The 18,528-nt window shown below is 43.5% G+C and overlaps 2 gene segments (V, D, J or C); both read left to right on the plus strand.

The window, feature by feature from the left end:
- Nucleotides 1–18,528, plus strand: part of LOC124046810 — a 56,248-nt gene that overhangs the window by 27,939 nt on the left and 9,781 nt on the right. Inside the window, 1 exon segment of the C gene segment in view lies at nucleotides 16,225–16,272. Within this exon segment, the coding sequence occupies nucleotides 16,225–16,272 (48 nt within the window).
- On the plus strand, nucleotides 8,038–8,737 carry LOC124046813. The segment is given in 2 exon segments: nucleotides 8,038–8,171; nucleotides 8,360–8,737. Coding segments are annotated over 2 exon segments (372 nt in total).

Genomic DNA, 18,528 nt, shown 5'->3' on the forward strand with positions numbered 1-18,528 from the left:
CAGTTCCCAAAATAATGATTTGGACATTGGCTGTGTGCTAATTGGCAAGCTGTCACGTAGAGTAGGCCAGAAGGCTAAACTGGATAACCTAACCTCTATCAAAATAAAAAGATGGCGGAACCGCAAAAGTTCTTCTGTGCAAAGGTGTTTATTTACAAGTGATTCCGGAACAAAAAAACAACAGTACTGCCATCAACGTCTACCTTATGGGACAGCTTAAAAACAATGCTGCCCCATCCACAGCTCAATCCAAAACAAAAACCTCCATGACTGAAAGAGAGGCTCCTTTTGTAGGGCTAGCCCCTCCCCTCAGAACAATTAACCCTAATTAATTAATCAATTAACAATACAAACCTACCTTTTCCATGAACTAAACATACTAAAGGATATACATTGCAACACGGTTTTAAACAATATCACAACATAACATTTACAACATTACCTCACTACTGACAATATCTTTCAATATGCCCATATGCATTAATGAGCCATTTGGGACAGGCACTATAAAGCCAACCCAATTCCCTTAGCTCGGGTCCTTTTCCAGCATACCCGGAAGCTACAGAGATGGAGAGAGAGGAACAGAACAAACAAACAATGCGCTCATCCACAACATTGATAAGTATAATAATTATTGTATCTCTCAAATATGAACACTGACAGGTGTGAAATGCATGCACCAAGACAGAAGTTAATTTGTGTGTCGACCCACATTGTTAACTTATCTTATAATGGCGCAGGGAGGAGTGAAGAATATGTGTGTGCGTTAAAGAACCAAATGCTGCCCGCGGCCAGTGACGGACTTCTCCGTCACACAAGCATACAGTTAAACCCTAAAGTTTAGGCTTATGAACTAATGCCAAAATGAAGAAAGAAAAACCTCAATGTAGTCTGTAGGATATTTATATTTAACTAGGCAAGTCAGTTAAGAACAAATTCTTATTTTCAATGACGGTCTAGGAACAGTGGGTTAACTGCCTGTTCAGGAGCAGAACGATAGATTTTTACCTTGTCAGCTCAGGGATTCTAATTTGCAACCTTCCGGTTACTAGTCCAACGCTCTAACCACTAGGCTACCCTGCCACCTCTACACTCTAACCACTAGGCTACCCTGCCGCCTCTACACTCTAACCACTAGGCTACCCTGCCGCCTCTACACTCTAACCACTAGGCTACCCTGCCACCTCTACACTCTAACCACTAGGCTACCCTGCCACCCCGAAACAAGAAGGATACATTTATAGATTTTTAAAAAAGATATTGTTTGTCTTTGTTCATTTAAAAAAAATGTATTTTTACAAACTCTAAGTTTTGTTTCATGTTATTGTACCAATACCTTCCAGATGATCCAGCAGAGGGCAGTAATGTTCCACTGTACTGTATGCCGATAGGTCAGCTATAAGCTCCTCCCACCTCAGAACAAAGACACTGAACACCTCATACCATAGACATAGATCTAACTCTACAGCTCAGACAGACAAACGGACAGACAGACAGACAGACAGCATGATCAGAGTTCTCCTCACGGCTACTGTTTCACTCCTCTGGCTCACAGGTGAGGATAAGGTTCAGTATATCAGGTGAAGGTAAGGTTCAGTATATCAGGGTAAGGTGAAGATGAAGGTATCAGGTGAAGGCAAGGTTCAGTATATCAGGTGAAGGCAAGGTTCAGTATATCAGGTGAAGGCAAGGTTCAGTATATCAGGTGAAGGTAAGGTTCAGTATATCAGGTGAAGGTAAGGTTCAGTATATCAGGTGAAGGCAAGGTTCAGTATATCAGGTGAAGGCAAGGTTCAGTATATCAGGTGAAGGTAAGGTTCAGTATATCAGGTGAAGGTAAGGTTCAGTATATCAGGTGAAGGCAAGGTTCAGTATATCAGGTGAAGGTAAGGTTCAGTATATCAGGTGAAGGTAAGGTTCAGTATATCAGGTGAAGGTAAGGTTCAGTATATCAGGTGAAGGTAAGGTTCAGTATATCAGGTGAAGGTAAGGTTCAGTATATCAGGTGAAGGCAAGGTTCAGTATATCAGGTGAAGGCAAGGTTCAGTATATCAGGTGAAGGCAAGGTTCAGTATATCAGGTGAAGGTAAGGTTCAGTATATCAGGTGAAGGCAAGGTTCAGTATATCAGGTGAAGGCAAGGTTCAGTATATCAGGTGAAGGTAAGGTTCAGTATATCAGGTATCAGGTAGTTAGTAGCTGATCTGTTTTATCATTGTCTCTCTGTGTTTCATAGTCTCTCTCTTCTCCCTAAGGTTCCTGTGTGTCCCTCTCCGTCCAACAATCTCCTCGTCATCTCACCAAGAGGCCAGGAAACACCTTAAAGATGACCTGCAGTCACCATGACAGAAACTATGATAAGATCTACTGGTACCGTCAGACAGATGGACAAAAGCTCCAGCTCATCGGCCTCCTGTCCTTTAAACAAGCTTTAGATGTTGCGGAAAACTTTAACATCTCAGGCGACGCAGAGGATGAGGGTTTTCTGGGGTCGCTTGCAGTGAGGGTTGAAGACACTGGGCTGTATTATTGTGCTGTGAGTAAAGCACAGTGAATCAGCTACACTTTGCACTACACACAAAACCCCTCCCTCTACACTACACCAAAGATTGTCTATTATATTGACAAGATATTCGAGGGACTGCTCTAACAATGGAAAAAAAACATGTCTACAAAGACAGAAGGCAGGCAGGAAGAGATGAGATCAGGTGGGACCATTCTAGCCAATGAGACGGCAGATACGCGTGTAAACAACAGGCCATAGAGATAGATAGTCATCTTTGTATCTGTGCCAATATAGCGTCTGTGACAGCATGGGCAGCGCCATTGAGGCGATCTCCATTTTAAAGTAGTACATTTTCTTCTTCTTCAATGAACTCACCAGCTTATAAAAGTTTTAAAAATGTAAATGAGTTGCCTCTGGTTCATTCAGCCATTCCTATGAGGAAAGTAATGGGGGAAGAATAGGGTTTTGGAATTCAACGGTGAAAAGAAGGTCTGAGGTTAACACACAGGCTTAGGAGATCTTATACGTTTTGTTCTATGAGATAATATCAGTCAGGTAACATGACGTTAGCCTAGTGGTTAGAGCGTTGGACTAGTAACCGGAAGGTTTAAAGTTCAAAACCCCCGAGCTGACAAGGTACAAATCTGTCATTCTGCCCCTGAACAGGCAGTTAACCCACTGTTCCTAGGCCGTCATTGAAAATAAGAATTTGTTCTTAACTGACTTGCCTAGTTAAATAAAGGTAAAATTATAAAAATGTTTATATGCTTTATGTGGTTTTTCTGATTACATAAATGCTTCGAAAATCTGATGAAGATTACGTCATAGAACCAAACGTATAAGATTTATCCATGTAACCCTACTCCATTCATTAGGCTTTGTCCAACGAACCATGGCGGACTTAATGCCTACAAAAAGACGCCATTACCACTGCTCCCCACCCAGTTGACTACTTTAAAATGGTGGAATCCCTCAATGGTAATGTGTATGCTAAAACAGGTTGTATCCATGATGAGTCCTCTATATATCTCTATGACAAAAGGCACAACTCTGATATAAAGTAGATGAATTCAAAGCTGCCAAAATGCCACGTGCGTCTACTTATACCAGTGCATTCGTATAAATCTAACCATTATGAAACTTCTATTAGATCAAATAAGCTTTGGTCCACTTTTTGCGGACCAAATTCGACACTCTCATTGACTCACGGACAGATTTTGGGGGCGGAGTAAAATCTCTCGCTTTGCTTCTTCCTCTCTGACTACACACAAAACAAAACTCCTCCCCTCCTCCTCCTCTTCTTCCCTCCCATATGACCTGCCCATGTGCATTACATACCCCCTATGGGAGACTGCTATGTAGAGACAGTACATAACTCCTATAGTAGACTGCTATGTGGAGACAGTACATAGCCCCTATGGGAGACTGCTATGTAGAGACAGTACATAACTCCTATAGGAGACTGCTATGTGGAGACAGTACATACCTCCTATGGGAGACTGCTATGTGGAGACAGTACATAACTCCTACAGGAGACTGCTATGTGGAGACAGTACATACCTCCTATGGGAGACTGCTATGTGGAGACAGTACATAACTCCTATAGGAGACTGTTATGTGGAGACAGTACATAACTCCTATAGTGGAGACAGTACATAACTCCTATAGTAAACTGCAATGTGGAGACAGTACCTAACTCCTATAGTAGACTGCTATGTGGAGACAGTACATAACTCCTATAGTAAACTGCAATGTGGAGACAGTACATAACTCCTATAGTGGAGACAGTACATAACTCCTATAGTAAACTGCAATTTGGAGACAGTACCTAACTCCTATAGTAGACTGCTATGTGGAGACAGTACATGACTCCTACAGGAGACTGCTATGTGGAGACAGTACATAACTCCTATAGGAGACTGCTATGAGACAGCATTCTCTGACTGTCTGGTGATGGACGTGTGGTTTTCGATAGAGCCGGAATGGTTGTGCACGCAGCAGTCTGTCACAGCATGAATTGCAGTTGTATTAGGTAGTCGTTGGGGAATTTTTAGATTACTTGTTAGATTTGTGTATAAAAAGCATGAGAAGACAAGGTGAGGGTAAGGTTCAGTATATCAGGTGAAGGTAAGGTTCAGTATATCAGGTGAAGGTAAGGTTCAGTATATCAGGTGAAGGTAAGGTTCAGTATATCAGGTGAAGGTAAGGTTCAGTATATCAGGTGAAGGTAAGGTTCAGTATATCAGGTGAGGATAAGGTTCAGTATATCAGCTGAGGATAAGGTTCAGTATATCAGCTGAGGATAAGGTTCAGTATATCAGCTGAGGATAAGGTTCAGTATATCAGCTGAGGATAAGGTTCAGTATATCAGCTGAGGATAAGGTTCAGTATATCAGCTGAGGATAAGGTTCAGTATATCAGCTGAGGATAAGGTTCAGTATATCAGGTGAAGGAAAGTATCCTTTCGGTTACTAGTCCAATGCTCTAACCACTAGGCTACCCTGCCGCCCCATTACCAGACCGTATTGTGAATGAGCCCACTAGGCTACCCTGCCGCCCCATTACCAGACCGTATTGTGAATGAGCCCACTGAGGCTACCCTGCCGCCCCATTACAGACCGTATTGTGAATGAGCCCACTAGGCTTGCCGCCCCATTACCAGACCAGGTGAGAATGAGCCCACTAGGCTACCCTGCCGCCCCATTACCAGAACGTATTGTGAATGAGCCCACTAGGCTACCCTGCCGCCCCATTACCAGACCGTAATGAGCCCACTAGGCTACCCTGCCGCCCCATTACCAGACCGTATTGTGAATGAGCCCACTAGGCTACCCTGCCGCCCCATTACCAGACCGTATTGTGAATGAGCCCACTAGGCTACCCTGCCGCCCCATTACCAGACCGTATTGTGAATGAGCCCACTAGGCTACCCTGCCGCCCCATTACCAGACCGTATTGTGAATGAGCCCACTAGGCTACCCTGCCGCCCCATTACCAGACCGTATTGTGAATGAGCCCACTAGGCTACCCTGCCGCCCCATTACCAGACCGTATTGTGAATGAGCCCACTAGGCTACCCTGCCGCCCCATTACCAGACCGTATTGTGAATGAGCCCACTAGGCTACCCTGCCGCCCCATTACCAGACCGTATTGTGAATGAGCCCACTAGGCTACCCTGCCGCCCCATTACCAGACCGTATTGTGAATGAGCCCACTAGGCTACCCTGCCGCCCCATTACCAGACCGTATTGTGAATGAGCCCACTAGGCTACCCTGCCGCCCCATTACCAGACCGTATTGTGAATGAGCCCACTAGGCTACCCTGCCGCCCCATTACCAGACCGTATTGTGAATGAGCCCACTAGGCTCACATAAGGTGATGTCATTATATCCAGAATAATTCATAGGAAGAACTTTGGGCGTTGAGCAATAGTCTTGTCCTACACAATTGCGCACAGCAGACCTGGTGTCCAATCTGAGGGCACAAAAACATATGAAAACATGATTTAACATCTCTGTTAAATCTAAGGAGATGATTGACATCAATTCGCTAGAGATATTAGATCCAACAGATGGATCCAGGTACAACTGTCTTCACCAGCATAACGAATGAGAACATGTTATTTTTTTCCCAGCATTTGGGCTGTTGTTTACATCACAACAGCTGTTCGTCACTTGACTGTCAATAAGAAAATTCCTTCCTGGATCAGATGATGTTGTGTGAATATATCACTATTGTAAAGTGACTGTTCCACTGGATGTCATAAGGTGAATGCACCAATTTGTAAGTCGCTCTGGATAAGAGCGTCTGCTAAATGACTTAAATGTAAATGTTAAATGTAAATATAATAATAATAATAATAATAATATATGCCATTTAGCAGACGCTTTTATCCAAAGCGACTTACAGTCATGTGTGCATACATTCTACGTATGGGTGGTCCCGGGGATCGAACCCACTACCCTGGCGTTATAAGCGCCATGCTCTACCAACTGAGCTAAATATCATGGTGTAAATAAACAGCTGGACACAAAAATACACATCCAACAAGAATGATGCATAATCATTGAGGAACCACTGTAATGATCGGTATCGATTTAGGTTTTAAGTATCAAGGTCATTTGACTCTTTCAGTTAGAAGCATTTGATTTTTTTTTTTTTTTTTTGGGGGGGGGGATTTGTGTGCCCATGAAAACTGTTTTCCCCACTTAAGGATAACATAAGGAGACACTAAATGTTAAGTAGTTACACTGCATTTCTGAGATCTCTATACAAAAATGCGTCCATGATTATTCCAGGGGTTAAGTTCAATGTCTAATTTAGCTGATTAATGCTTAATTAAACTCTACATGATCAGTGAGTGGGTTTCCCGTGGGACGGTTGAGCTAACGTAGGCTAATGTGATTAGCATGCGGTTGTAAGTAACAAGAACATTTCCCAGGACATAGACATATCTGATATTGGCAGAAAGCTTAAATTCTTGTTAATCTAACTACACTGTCCAATTTACAGTAGCTATTACAGGGAAATAATACCATGCTATTGTTTGAGGAGAGTGCACAGTTATAAACCTGAAAAGTCATTAATAAATAAATTAGCAACATTTAGGTAGTCTTGATACAAAATGTTGAACAGAAATGCAATGGTTCATTGTCTAAAACTTTCAGTCTAAAACTTTGCACATACACTGCTGCCATCTGGTGGCCAAAATCTAAATTGCGCCTGGGCTGGAATAATACATTATGGCCTTTCTCTTGCATTTCAAAGATGATGGTGCAAAAATAATACAAAATAAAATAATGTTTTTTTTCTTTGTATTTTCTTTTACCAGATCTAATGTGTTATATTCTCCTACATTCATTTCACATTTCCACAAACTTCAAAGTGTTTCCAATCAAATGGTAGCAATAATATACATATCCTTGCTTCAGGTCCTGAGCTACAGACAGTTAGATTTGGGTATGTCATTTTAGGAGAAAATTTGGGGGGGGGGAAGTGGCGGATCCTCATATATGATATAACGGCAACTTCTGCAGCCATAAAGGTGATGTTTTATGTCAAGACATCAACCATGAGAGATGGGTTAAACATAGCTTTTAAATCAAACCGTGAATTTGATTGAATATATCTATGTTCCCCCTTATATCTTAATGTAATGACATACAAAGAGAGAAAGGGGGATGGAAAGAGAGGAAGGAGGAGGGTGATTAGAGGAAGGAGGAGGGAAAGAGAGGAAGGTGGAGGGGAGAAGGAGGTGAGGAGAGGGGAAGGGGGAGAGGAAGGAGGAGGGTGATTAGAGGGAGGAGGGGGTAGAGAGGAAGGAGAAGGGTGATTAGAGGGAAGAGGGGAGAAGGAGGAGAGGAGAGGGGAAGGAGGAGAGGAAGGAGTACCTGAAAAGAGGAAGGAGGAGGAGAAAATAGGAATGAGGAGGAGAGAGGAAGGAGTAGGGGAAGAGAGGAAGGAGGAGGGAAATAGGTAGGAGGAGGAGGAGAGAGGAATGAGGGGGGGGAGAGAGAGGCAGAGAGAGAGAGAGAGAGAGAGAGAGAGAGAGAGAAAGGAGAGTGAACGGAGGAGAGGTTCAGACTGTCCCTCTTTCTCTCAGTCCTCTGATGTCCGTCAGGATGAAGCTGTTGTGTGTGACTCTGGTTCTCCTCCTCACTGCAAGTAAGAACTGTCCCCTACTTACACACATGACAGGCTTCACAAATCAGCAGTGTGGAAACTGATATTCTGCGTGTTCAAAGTCAACCTGCGATCGTTGGAATGACAGAAATGATTTTAAATTGTAATCACTTTCAGGTTGATGATACTTTATAGATGTTTTAATGTTTTACGTCTGTTTATCTTCACAGATTTCTGTGGCGGTTTAACAGTTAAACAGTCTCCTGTCCTGTCTGTGTGTAGAGAAGGAGATGCGTCAGTCTCTCTACGGTGTTACCACGACGACAGCAGCTACTACTACATGTTCTGGTACCGACAGAGAGGCAACAACATGGAGATGCTGACCTATTCTCTGGGTCAAGGCGTGTGGGAAATACAACCTCCCTTTGAGAAGGATGTACATTACACCATGAGCAGGCCGGAGCTGACTAGATCCACTCTGGAGATCAAGAACCTGGAGGTTGGGGACGGGGCTGTGTATTACTGTGCTTCCAGTACAGCACCATGACTCAGAACAGATACACTTCCTTACAACAACCCCTAGAAGCCACAGGAGGAGGGGGTGAAGAAACCACACCAGAGAGAAGGGGGAGGGAGGGGTAGTGGGGGTGTAGTTGGTGACATCTCTAATTTCTTGGTATTTTGTTATTAGTCCTCCATTTATAACCTTTTATTTTAATTGTAGACTTTTTCCATTAAAACATGACCAAAAAACAAGCAGTAAAGAAGAACAATATTCTCATGTTGTGGCTCTCCGTCTTCTTCTGGACTTAGGGCTCTCCGTCTTCTTCTGGATTTAGGGCTCTCCGTCTTCTTCTGGACTTAGGGCTCTCCATCTTCTTCTGGACTTAGGGCTCTCCGTCTTCTTCTGGACTTAGGGCTCTCCATCTTCTTCTGGACTTAGGGCTCTCCGTCTTCTTCTGGACTTAGGGCTCTCCGTCTTCTGGACTAAGGGCTCTCCGTCTTCTTCTGGACTTAGGGCTCTCCGTCTTCTTCTGGACTTAGGGCTTATTTCGATCCACATTGTAGAAGTTCAGCTTTACAGCGTGACTGAAATTGAAAAGCCATGTTCCCGCTTTATCGGAGACTACATTCAGTGAACCAGTTGGCTCAATTGGATCGGAAAGATAACTTTTAAATTTTGATTGCGGAATCTGTGACGCTTCAGTGTTACGGATTGAATAGAAAAACCATCTTCCTGTTAATGTTTTTGAAATCAGAAACCTGTTCAGTTTTGAGTTTTGTGACCTCTTACTCGCTGGCCTAGTCAGTGATCCTAAGGTCATATGTCATGTCTATATTAGATTTTGATTGGCCAATGCATGTCAGAGAGAGTTTTTCTCCTCCTCTTTTCTCCGCCATTATTCCTGACCGACATTTGTCACCTCAGCTGAGAACTCCTATATGGTCGCCAGATCGCTAGTTTTCTTGGTAAAAGGGAGTTTGAAATATTATAGGCACTTTTTGAAATGACCTCCAAGACATTCCACCAAGTTGTCAACAGAGACACTTGAACCACAGAGAAGTTCAATATTTTTGGTTAAATTCTCAGCAATATTCACAATTGAATTCAGGACAGAATGCTTGAATAGTATTTGTTTATGTTGTAGCAATACCTCTGTTATCAGGAATGTGCACAGGGGCCAGCAAATTGAGGGTACATGACTCCTTGCCCACCCCAGCATTGGCCCCCACACAGACAAAGATATACTTACCACCTTATTTTTAAAATTGTATTTAACCTGGCAAGTCAGTTAAGAACAAATCCTTATTTACAATGACTGCCAACCCTCCACTAACCCGAACGACGCTGGGCCAATTGTGCGCCGCCCTGTGAGGCTCCCGATCACAGCCGGTTGTGATACAGCCCGTGATCGAACCTGGGTTTGTAGTGGCGCCTCTAGAACTGTGATGCAGTGCCTTAGACAGCTACGTCACTCAGTCCCCTTCTTCCACAAGCCGAAGACTGTAAACGTTAGCAAACAGCCAGACCAGTGGGAACGGGAGGACATTTGTCCATCAGTTTAATTATTTAATTGAATTCATGTTACTAGCCGGCCTCCGCCCAGTATCCTGTCTGAACTTTAGACACTGTTACTAGCCGGCTACCACCCGGTACTCTACCCTGCACCTTGGAGACTGTTGTCCTATGTTGTCCTATCTGTTGGTCATAGATACCTTTAAAAAAAGGTATGGGTGTGGATCAGAAAACCAGTCAGTATCTGGTATGACCACCATTAGCCTCATGCTGCGCAACCCATCTCATTCTCATAGAGTTGATCAGGCTGTTGATTGTGGCCTGTGGAATGTTGTCCCACTCCTCTTCAATGGCTGTGCGAAGTTGCTGGATATTGGCGGGAACTGGATCACGCTGTCGTACTCACCGTTCCACAGCATCCCAAACATGCTCAACGGATGACGTGTCTGGTGAGTATGCAGGGCAGGGAAGAACTGGGACATTTTCAGCTTACAGGAATTGTGTACAGATCCTTGTGACATGTGGCCATGCATTATCATGCTGAAACATGAGGTGATAGAGGTGGATGAATGGCACGATAATGGGCCTCAGGATCCCGTCACAGTATATCTGTTCATTCAAATTGCCATCGATAAAATGCAATTGTGTTCATTGTCCGTAGCTTATGTCTGCCCATAACATAACCCCACCGCCACCATGGGACACTCTGTTCACAACATTGACATCAGCAAAATTGCCGAATTCACGCATTTATCAAGAGAACATCCCTGGTCATCTCTACTGCCTCTGATCTGGAGGACTCACTAAACAGAGAACATCCCTGGTCCTCCCTACTGCCTCTGATCTGGAGGACTCACTAAACAGAGAACATCCCTGGTCCTCCCTACTGCCTCTGGTCTGGAGGACTCACTAAACAGAGAACATCCCTGGTCATCCCTACTGCCTCTGATCTGGAGGACTCACTAAACAGAGAACATCCCTGGTCCTCCCTACTGCCTCTGATCTGGAGGACTCACTAAACAGAGAACATCCCTGGTCCTCCCTACTGCCTCTGATCTGGAGGACTCACTAAACAGAGAACATCCCTGGTCCTCCCTACTTCCTCTGATCTGGAGGAATCACTAAACAGAGAACATCCCTGGTCATCCCTACTGCCTCTGATCTGGAAGACTCACTAAATAGAGAACATTCCTAGTCCTCCCTACTGCCTCTGATCTGGAGGACTCACTAAACAGAGAACATCCCTGGTCATCCCTACTGCCTCTGATCTGGAGGACTCACTAAACAGAGAACATCTCTGGTCATCCCTACTGCCTCTGATCTGGAGGACTCACTAAACAGAGAACATCCCTGGTCATCCCTACTGCCTCTGATCTGGAGGACTCACTAAACAGAGAACATCCCTGGTCCTCCCTACTGCCTCTGATCTGGTGGACTCACTAAACAGAGAACATCCCTGGTCATCCCTACTACCTCTGATCTGGAGGACTCACTAAACAGAGAACATCCCTGGTCATCCCTACTGCCTCTGATCTGGAGGACTCACTAAACACACTGCCTGAGTGTTGGAGTGTGCCCCTGGCTAAGTAGATAAAATACCAAATCAAATAGTGCCGTCTGGTTTGCTTAATATAAGGAATTTGAAATGATTTATACTTTTACTTTTGATACTTAAGTATATTTTAAACCAAATACTTTTAGGCTTATACTCAAGTAGTATTTTACTGGGTGACTTTCATTGTTACTTGAATCATTTTCTATTAAGGTGTCTTTACTTTTACTCAAGTATGACAACTGGGTACTTTTTCCACCACTGCTAGTGTATAAGCCTACCCTTGATATCAAATGAAGCTCTTCGATTAAAAAGGAGACATTACTCAGAGATGATCCTACACTGACCTCTGGAGGGTAAATGTGGGATTACACAAAGTCACAGCCAGAATTCTATAGTATCCTATTCAATTATATTCCATTGGCTTGAGATATAAAACAAAAGAAACACATTTAAGATTATCCCTAAATACATATATACCTTTTATACAAACCATTCCACAATATAATGATACTGTCACTAAAGCAGATACCTCCTACCAGTTAAATAAAGGTTGAATAAAAAAATAAAAAATAAAAAGATATGATCAAATGCAATTAGAATCAAGTTAGAATGTAGTGCAAGTTTAAGACTGGATCTTGTCAGCCCTGCTCTATGATAGGCTGTTACTGTCACGTGATGCAGCATGGCAGGGGGATTGGAGAGGGAGAGGGGACAGGGCTGTGCCTTAGACAGCTGTCATTTACATTTTTAGATTTAAAAAAACATTTGTCCTTGCCTCCTCCTCCTCCTCTCCTCCTCCTCCTCCTCTCCATCATCTCCTCCTCCTCTCCTCCTCCTCCCCCTCCTCTCCTCCTCCTTCCTCCTCCTCTCCTCATCCCCCTCCTCCTCTCCTCCTCCTCCTCCTCCTCCTCCTCCTCCTCCTCCTCCTCCTCCTCCTCCTCCTCCTCCTCCTCCTCCTCCTCCCCCTCATCTCCTCCCCCTCCTCCCCCCTCCTCTCCTCCTCCTCCTCCTCCTCCTCCTCCTCCTCTCCTCATCCCCCTCCTCCTCCCTCCTCCTCCTCCTCCTCCTCCTCCTCCTCCTCCTCCTCCTCCTCCTCCTCCTCCCCCTCATCCTCCTCCCCCTCCTCCTCTCCGCCTCCTCTCCCCCTCCTCCTCCTCTCCTCCCCCTCCTCCTCTCATCCTCTCCTCCCCCTCCTCCTCTCCTCTCCTCCTCCTCCTCATCCTCCTCCTCCTCCTCCCTCCCCCTCCTCTCCTCCCCCTCCTCCTCCTCCTCCTCCTCCTCCTCCTCCCTCCTCCTCCCCTCCTCCTCCTCCTCTCCTCATCCCCCCTCCTCCTCCCTCCTCCTTTCCCCCTCCTCCTCCTCCTCCTCCCCCTCCCTCCTCCTCCTCCTCCTCCCCCTCCTCTCCTCCTCCTCCTCCTCCTCCTCCTCCTCCCTCCCCCTCTCCTCCTCCTCTCCTCCTCCTCCTCCTCTCCTCATCCCCCTCCTCCTCTCCTCCTCCTCTCCCCCTCCTCCTCCTCTCCTCCCCCTCCTCCTCTCATCCTCCCTCCCCCTCCTCCTCCCTCCTCCTCCTCCTCCTCCTCCTCCTCCTCCTCCTCCTCCTCCTCCTCCTCCTCCTCCTCCCTCCCCCTCCTCCCCCCTCCTCCTCCCCCTCCTCCTCCTCCTCCCCCTCCTCTCCTCCTCCCCTCCTCCTCCTCCTCCTCTCCTCATCCCCCTCCTCCTCTCCTCCTCCTTTTCCCCCTCCTCCTCCTCTCCTCCCCCTCCTCCTCTCCTCCTCCCTCCCCCTCCTCTCCTCCCCCTCCTCCTCCCTCCTCCTCCTCCTCCTCCCTCCTCCCTCCTCCTCCTCCTCCTCCTCCCCCTCCTCCCTCCTCCTCCTCCTCCTCCTCTCCTCCTCCTCCTCCCCTCCTCCTCTCTCCTCCCCCTCCTCTCCTCCTCTCCTCCTCCTCTCCCCCTCCTCTCCTCCCCTCCCCCTCCTCCTCTCCTCCTCCTCTCCTCCTCCTCCCTCCCCCTCCTCCCTCCCTCCTCCTCCTCCTCCCTCCTCCTCCTCCTCCCTCCCTCTCCTCCTCCTCCCCCTCCTCTCCTCCCTGCTGCTTTTCTTAGTACTGCTGACGGAAATAGAAGCTTTCAGTTTGGACCAGGATCCCACTCCAGTAACAACAGTAGAATGCCATAATATTAATGATAAACATTACATTTGGATATTGTCTTTTCACATTGTCTTTTTTATTGATGTTATTCATTACATCAATAGAGAGAAAAAAGTAAATATCTAAATGTAAATGTTTATTATTAAAATCATGAATTTGATGTTCTATTTATAGGGTCAGGATCCAACTGCAGTAACCCTCCATGCCGACGCACCTGCTGCTTCAGACAGATACTGAGAGACTGAGATGGTGAGAGAGATACAGAGAGAGAACAGGGGAGGGGAAATAAACAACAGAAAGAACAGAACGAGTGTTTTTGTGTGATGCTTTCACACTGTGGGGACAGGGGGCCACGGTGATATATTTACATAGAGACGCCGTACAAAAACCTCCTACCATTCACTTCCATACAGGAGAGGTCTGGGGCCTATTCACACACTACTACAGACTGTCGAGGAGTCTGGAGATATGTTTTGATAATGCTGAAGGATAAGACAAGATTTCAACCAGTCTTCAGGATTATAAAATCTACTTTATTGGGAGCATTTTCCTGGACAAGACAACAAACTTATGAAGTCAGATTTAGTTTCATAAGGGAGTTGGTTTGATTCATGTTTGACCATAAAATCTCCTCAAATGTTTTGCTGAACTTGGTAGTTATTTTTAGAGCATCTCTGAGTATCTCTGAGTATCTCTGTTCATATTCCCTTGAGGCTGAATAACAAAGAGATCTGAGGTATTTTTGGAAGAGGAGGAAAACGATGTGACACTGGAAGTGAGGCCTACTTTGGGAATGGAACCAAACTCACAGTTTTAGGTAAGTTCACTTCAGATGAATGACATTGATATAGATCTGTAACCATGGAGATGTTTGATTAGTGTCTATGATTCAACTGAACTAAATGATTGATGTGAAAACACTGTGACTTCAAACCAACCAGCCTTCTTTGGCAATGGAACCAAACTCACTGTTTTAGGTAAATACTTCCTCATTGATATTCCTACTGTACCTGACAATGTTATGTTTATGGATCTAATAATTCCTTTGAACAATTGACTAGTCGTAAAAAACGGTTATTATGTTAGATGTCAAATGCGTAGACAAGTTCAGTAGCTAGTGGTTGGCACATTTACTGCTCAGTGTGTCCGCACTGTGACAACTATAATCCTGCATTGTTTGGAGCAGGAACCAAACTGACTGTTCTGGGTAAGAGAATATTCACCATGATGGAACTAATGGGTCTCTATGTGTGGTTTAGGGGTTTGGTGATGTGAGGAGTTAGTTGATTCTAGATTCAGTACATTAGATTAGTTCATACTAGTGTTACTCCACTCAATGCTTTTTGATGTTAAGCCTGTACACTGTGCCAACTATGAGGCCTATTTTGGACAAGGCACCAAACTAACAGTTCTCGGTAAGTCATCCCGTACACTATGTTTGGCGTACGGACAATGAATGTGAGTGAGACAACGTACTGGTGAGAAGAGATTTGATATCGTAGTATTACAGTATGTTTGAGTCATCTGTGTCGGTCTTGTTTGACTGGTTAAAACACGGTGTTGATCGGTAGGACGTCTTGACCAATACAGTTATCGGAGGCCATGTAGGATTTAAAGTTGACGAGAAAAGGACTTGCTTGACTAGAGCAGTATCCAGCCAAGCTCAGCACGTCTATATATCTATATTAGAGCAGTGTTCCACTGTACTGTGTTAATGGTGCCAAGCTCAGCACGTCTATATATCTATATTAGAGCAGTGTTCCACTGTACTGTGTTAATGGTGCCAGGCTCAGTACGTCTATATATCTATATTAGAGCAGTGTTGCTCAGCACCTCTATATATCTATATTAGAGCAGTGTTCCAAGGTACTGTGTTAATGGTGCCAGGCTCAGCACTGTAACAGAATGACTAGGTAGTATCTATCGATCGTCCTCCTGACGTGGTTACATACAGGTGGAGTAAATCCACTGTGCTGGTGGTGTCGGCCAGGCTGACTTCGGTGGAGGAACCAGGTTAACTGTTCTAGGTGAGACAACACACCAACATAATATAACGTTGGCACCTGATTGGAATTTTTTAAAGTAAAATTTAAACACCTTTATATCTTATGGCTACAGTCTGTAGGTTACAGTGTGTGGTTGATATTCATGGAGTGGAATGTGACCTAAAGATTGGTCGAGGTGGAACGCACTTGAATTTCATTAGTAAAATAGTCCCCATAATTGATTTGGTTGTTAAACTATGTCAGATTTAACCCCCTCAGCTGAATGTCTCAGAGGTCCTGTGAATAGTTTTTGAATAACTTTAACAGAGTAACAAAGATGGAGTCGAAACAAAGTGAGAGAGACAGTAAAGATACTGCTTTGAGTGTCTGTGCTCGTACTCGGAGGCATACTTTGGAGCCGGCACCAAACTCACCGTTTTAGGTAAGAAAATGAACAATGAACTGTTGTGGACTCTATCTGACAAATGTACACGAGGGAATAACAAAGACCAAAACATTTTTACATTTGGCAATATAGACAATATCGTATTTGACTATACGTCTAAATGGTGTTAAAGTAAGAGAGTGTATTTGAATGGATCACAGTAAAGGCATTAGTTATGTGCTCCAATCATCATGGTTATAAAGCTGTCTGGCTCCGTGCCCAGACACAGTCTTCCTTCATTATAATACCTATCAGCTAGAGGAGAAGAGGTTCCTTCGCAGTGGAACCAGACACAGTCTTCCTTCATTATAATACCTATCAGCTAGAGGAGAAGAGGTTCCTTCGCAGTGGAACCAGACACAGTCTTCGGTACTTCGGTCAAAACAATGATCATTTCATCTCTACATAATCTGGAAATGATTTTGTGATGTCATAACATTTCATAGAATAACTAAATCCAACAACCAAAGACAGCAGGTTGGGGGTGTAAAGGCTACAGCTAAACTCTGCTACTACTGAGTAGTGAGGAGGGGTTATTTCTGTAGCTGTGTATCAGTGTGAACACCAACCAGGCGTACTTCGGCAATGGCACCAAACTCACAGTTCTGGGTGAGAAAACTGATTCTGTCATCTGTTATCTATGCCGTCATGGGTTTATCTGTTAGTGAAAGAGACGTTGTCTTGTTTTTTTTATCCGGTGTGTGAACCAGAGATGGAGAGAAAATATCTTTATGGTTTATAAAACAATGTTCCAATTCCTCAGGCGTTTGGTTTGTAATGAATCTATATTGTGGTGTTGTATCAGTTTGAATGGAAGTGCATGACAGTTCAGAACAGGCAAAGTAACAGATCTGTGTCAGATGTCATCCAGTGTCTGTAATGTAGAGCATGGTATGTCTCTGTGGTACACAGATAAGGCAGAGTTTGGTCCAGGTACCAGACTCACTGTTCTAGGTAAGGGATTCAGCTTTTCAACTTTCTTTAAAAATCTATTGCAAATACATCATCATGAAATATTTTTTTAATTAAGGGGTTTGTTTGTTTTGCATTCCTGGCATAGTTGAGCATGAAAATATTCAGGGGGGGGGACATTTAAGCTGTACAAAGAGCTAATGATAAAGTGAATTAGCCCTATGCTCTGTCGACACAGACATGCTTAGAAATACAGTATTACTTCCTTTGCTACAAGCCAAACTACTGCAAATACACCAATGGGTAGCTAGAATCCTCTTGGTTTTCTGTCTGTGAGGATGTGTTGTTCTCTGGTGCTTATGCTGCCTACTTTGGAGAGGGAACTAAGCTAACAGTTCTGGGTAAGAATACTGTAATACTGGTAGAATACTGTAAGAATACTGTTATAATACTGTAGTAATACTGTAAGAATACTGTAATACTGTTAGAATACTGTAGTAATACTGGTATAATACTGTAGTAATACTGTAAGAATACTGTTAGAATACTGTAGTAATACTGTAAGAATACTGGTATAATACTGTAGTAATACTGTTACAATACTGTAAGAATACTGTAATAATACTGTAAGAATACTGTTATAATACTGTAAGAATACTGTTAGAATACTGTAGTAATACTGTAGGAATACTGGTATAATACTGTAGTAATATTGTTACAATACTGTAAGAATACTGTTATAATACTGTAAGAATACTGTTATAATACTGTTATAATACTGTTACAATACTGTAAGACTACTGTAAGAGTGTAAGAATAATACTGTAATACTACTGTAATAATAATGATACTATAAGAATACTGTAAGAATAGTGTAATAATAATACTGCAACAATAATAATAATTATATAATGCTGTAGTAACAATAATACTGTAAGAATTCTGTAAGAATAATACTGTGATAATACTTCAATAACAATGCAGTAATACTTCTGTGATAATAATACAAACACTACTGTAATAATTCTACTGTAATAATAATACTGTGATAATACTTCAATAATACTACTGTAATACTACTGTAATAATAATAATACTGTAATAATACTACTGTGATAATAATACTGTAATACAACTGTAATAATACAGCTGTTATAATACTGTAATAATACTACTGTAATAATACTGTGATAATACTACTGTGATAATGTTATAATACTACTGTAATACTACTGTAATAGTAATAATGTGGTAATACTGTGATACTACTACTGTAATACTACTGTAATCATAATTCTATAATAATACTGTGATAATACTACTGTGATAATGTTATAATAA

The sequence above is a fragment of the Oncorhynchus gorbuscha genome, linkage group LG10 (assembly GCF_021184085.1).
Source record: "Oncorhynchus gorbuscha isolate QuinsamMale2020 ecotype Even-year linkage group LG10, OgorEven_v1.0, whole genome shotgun sequence".
Taxonomy (NCBI): Eukaryota; Metazoa; Chordata; class Actinopteri; order Salmoniformes; family Salmonidae; genus Oncorhynchus; species Oncorhynchus gorbuscha.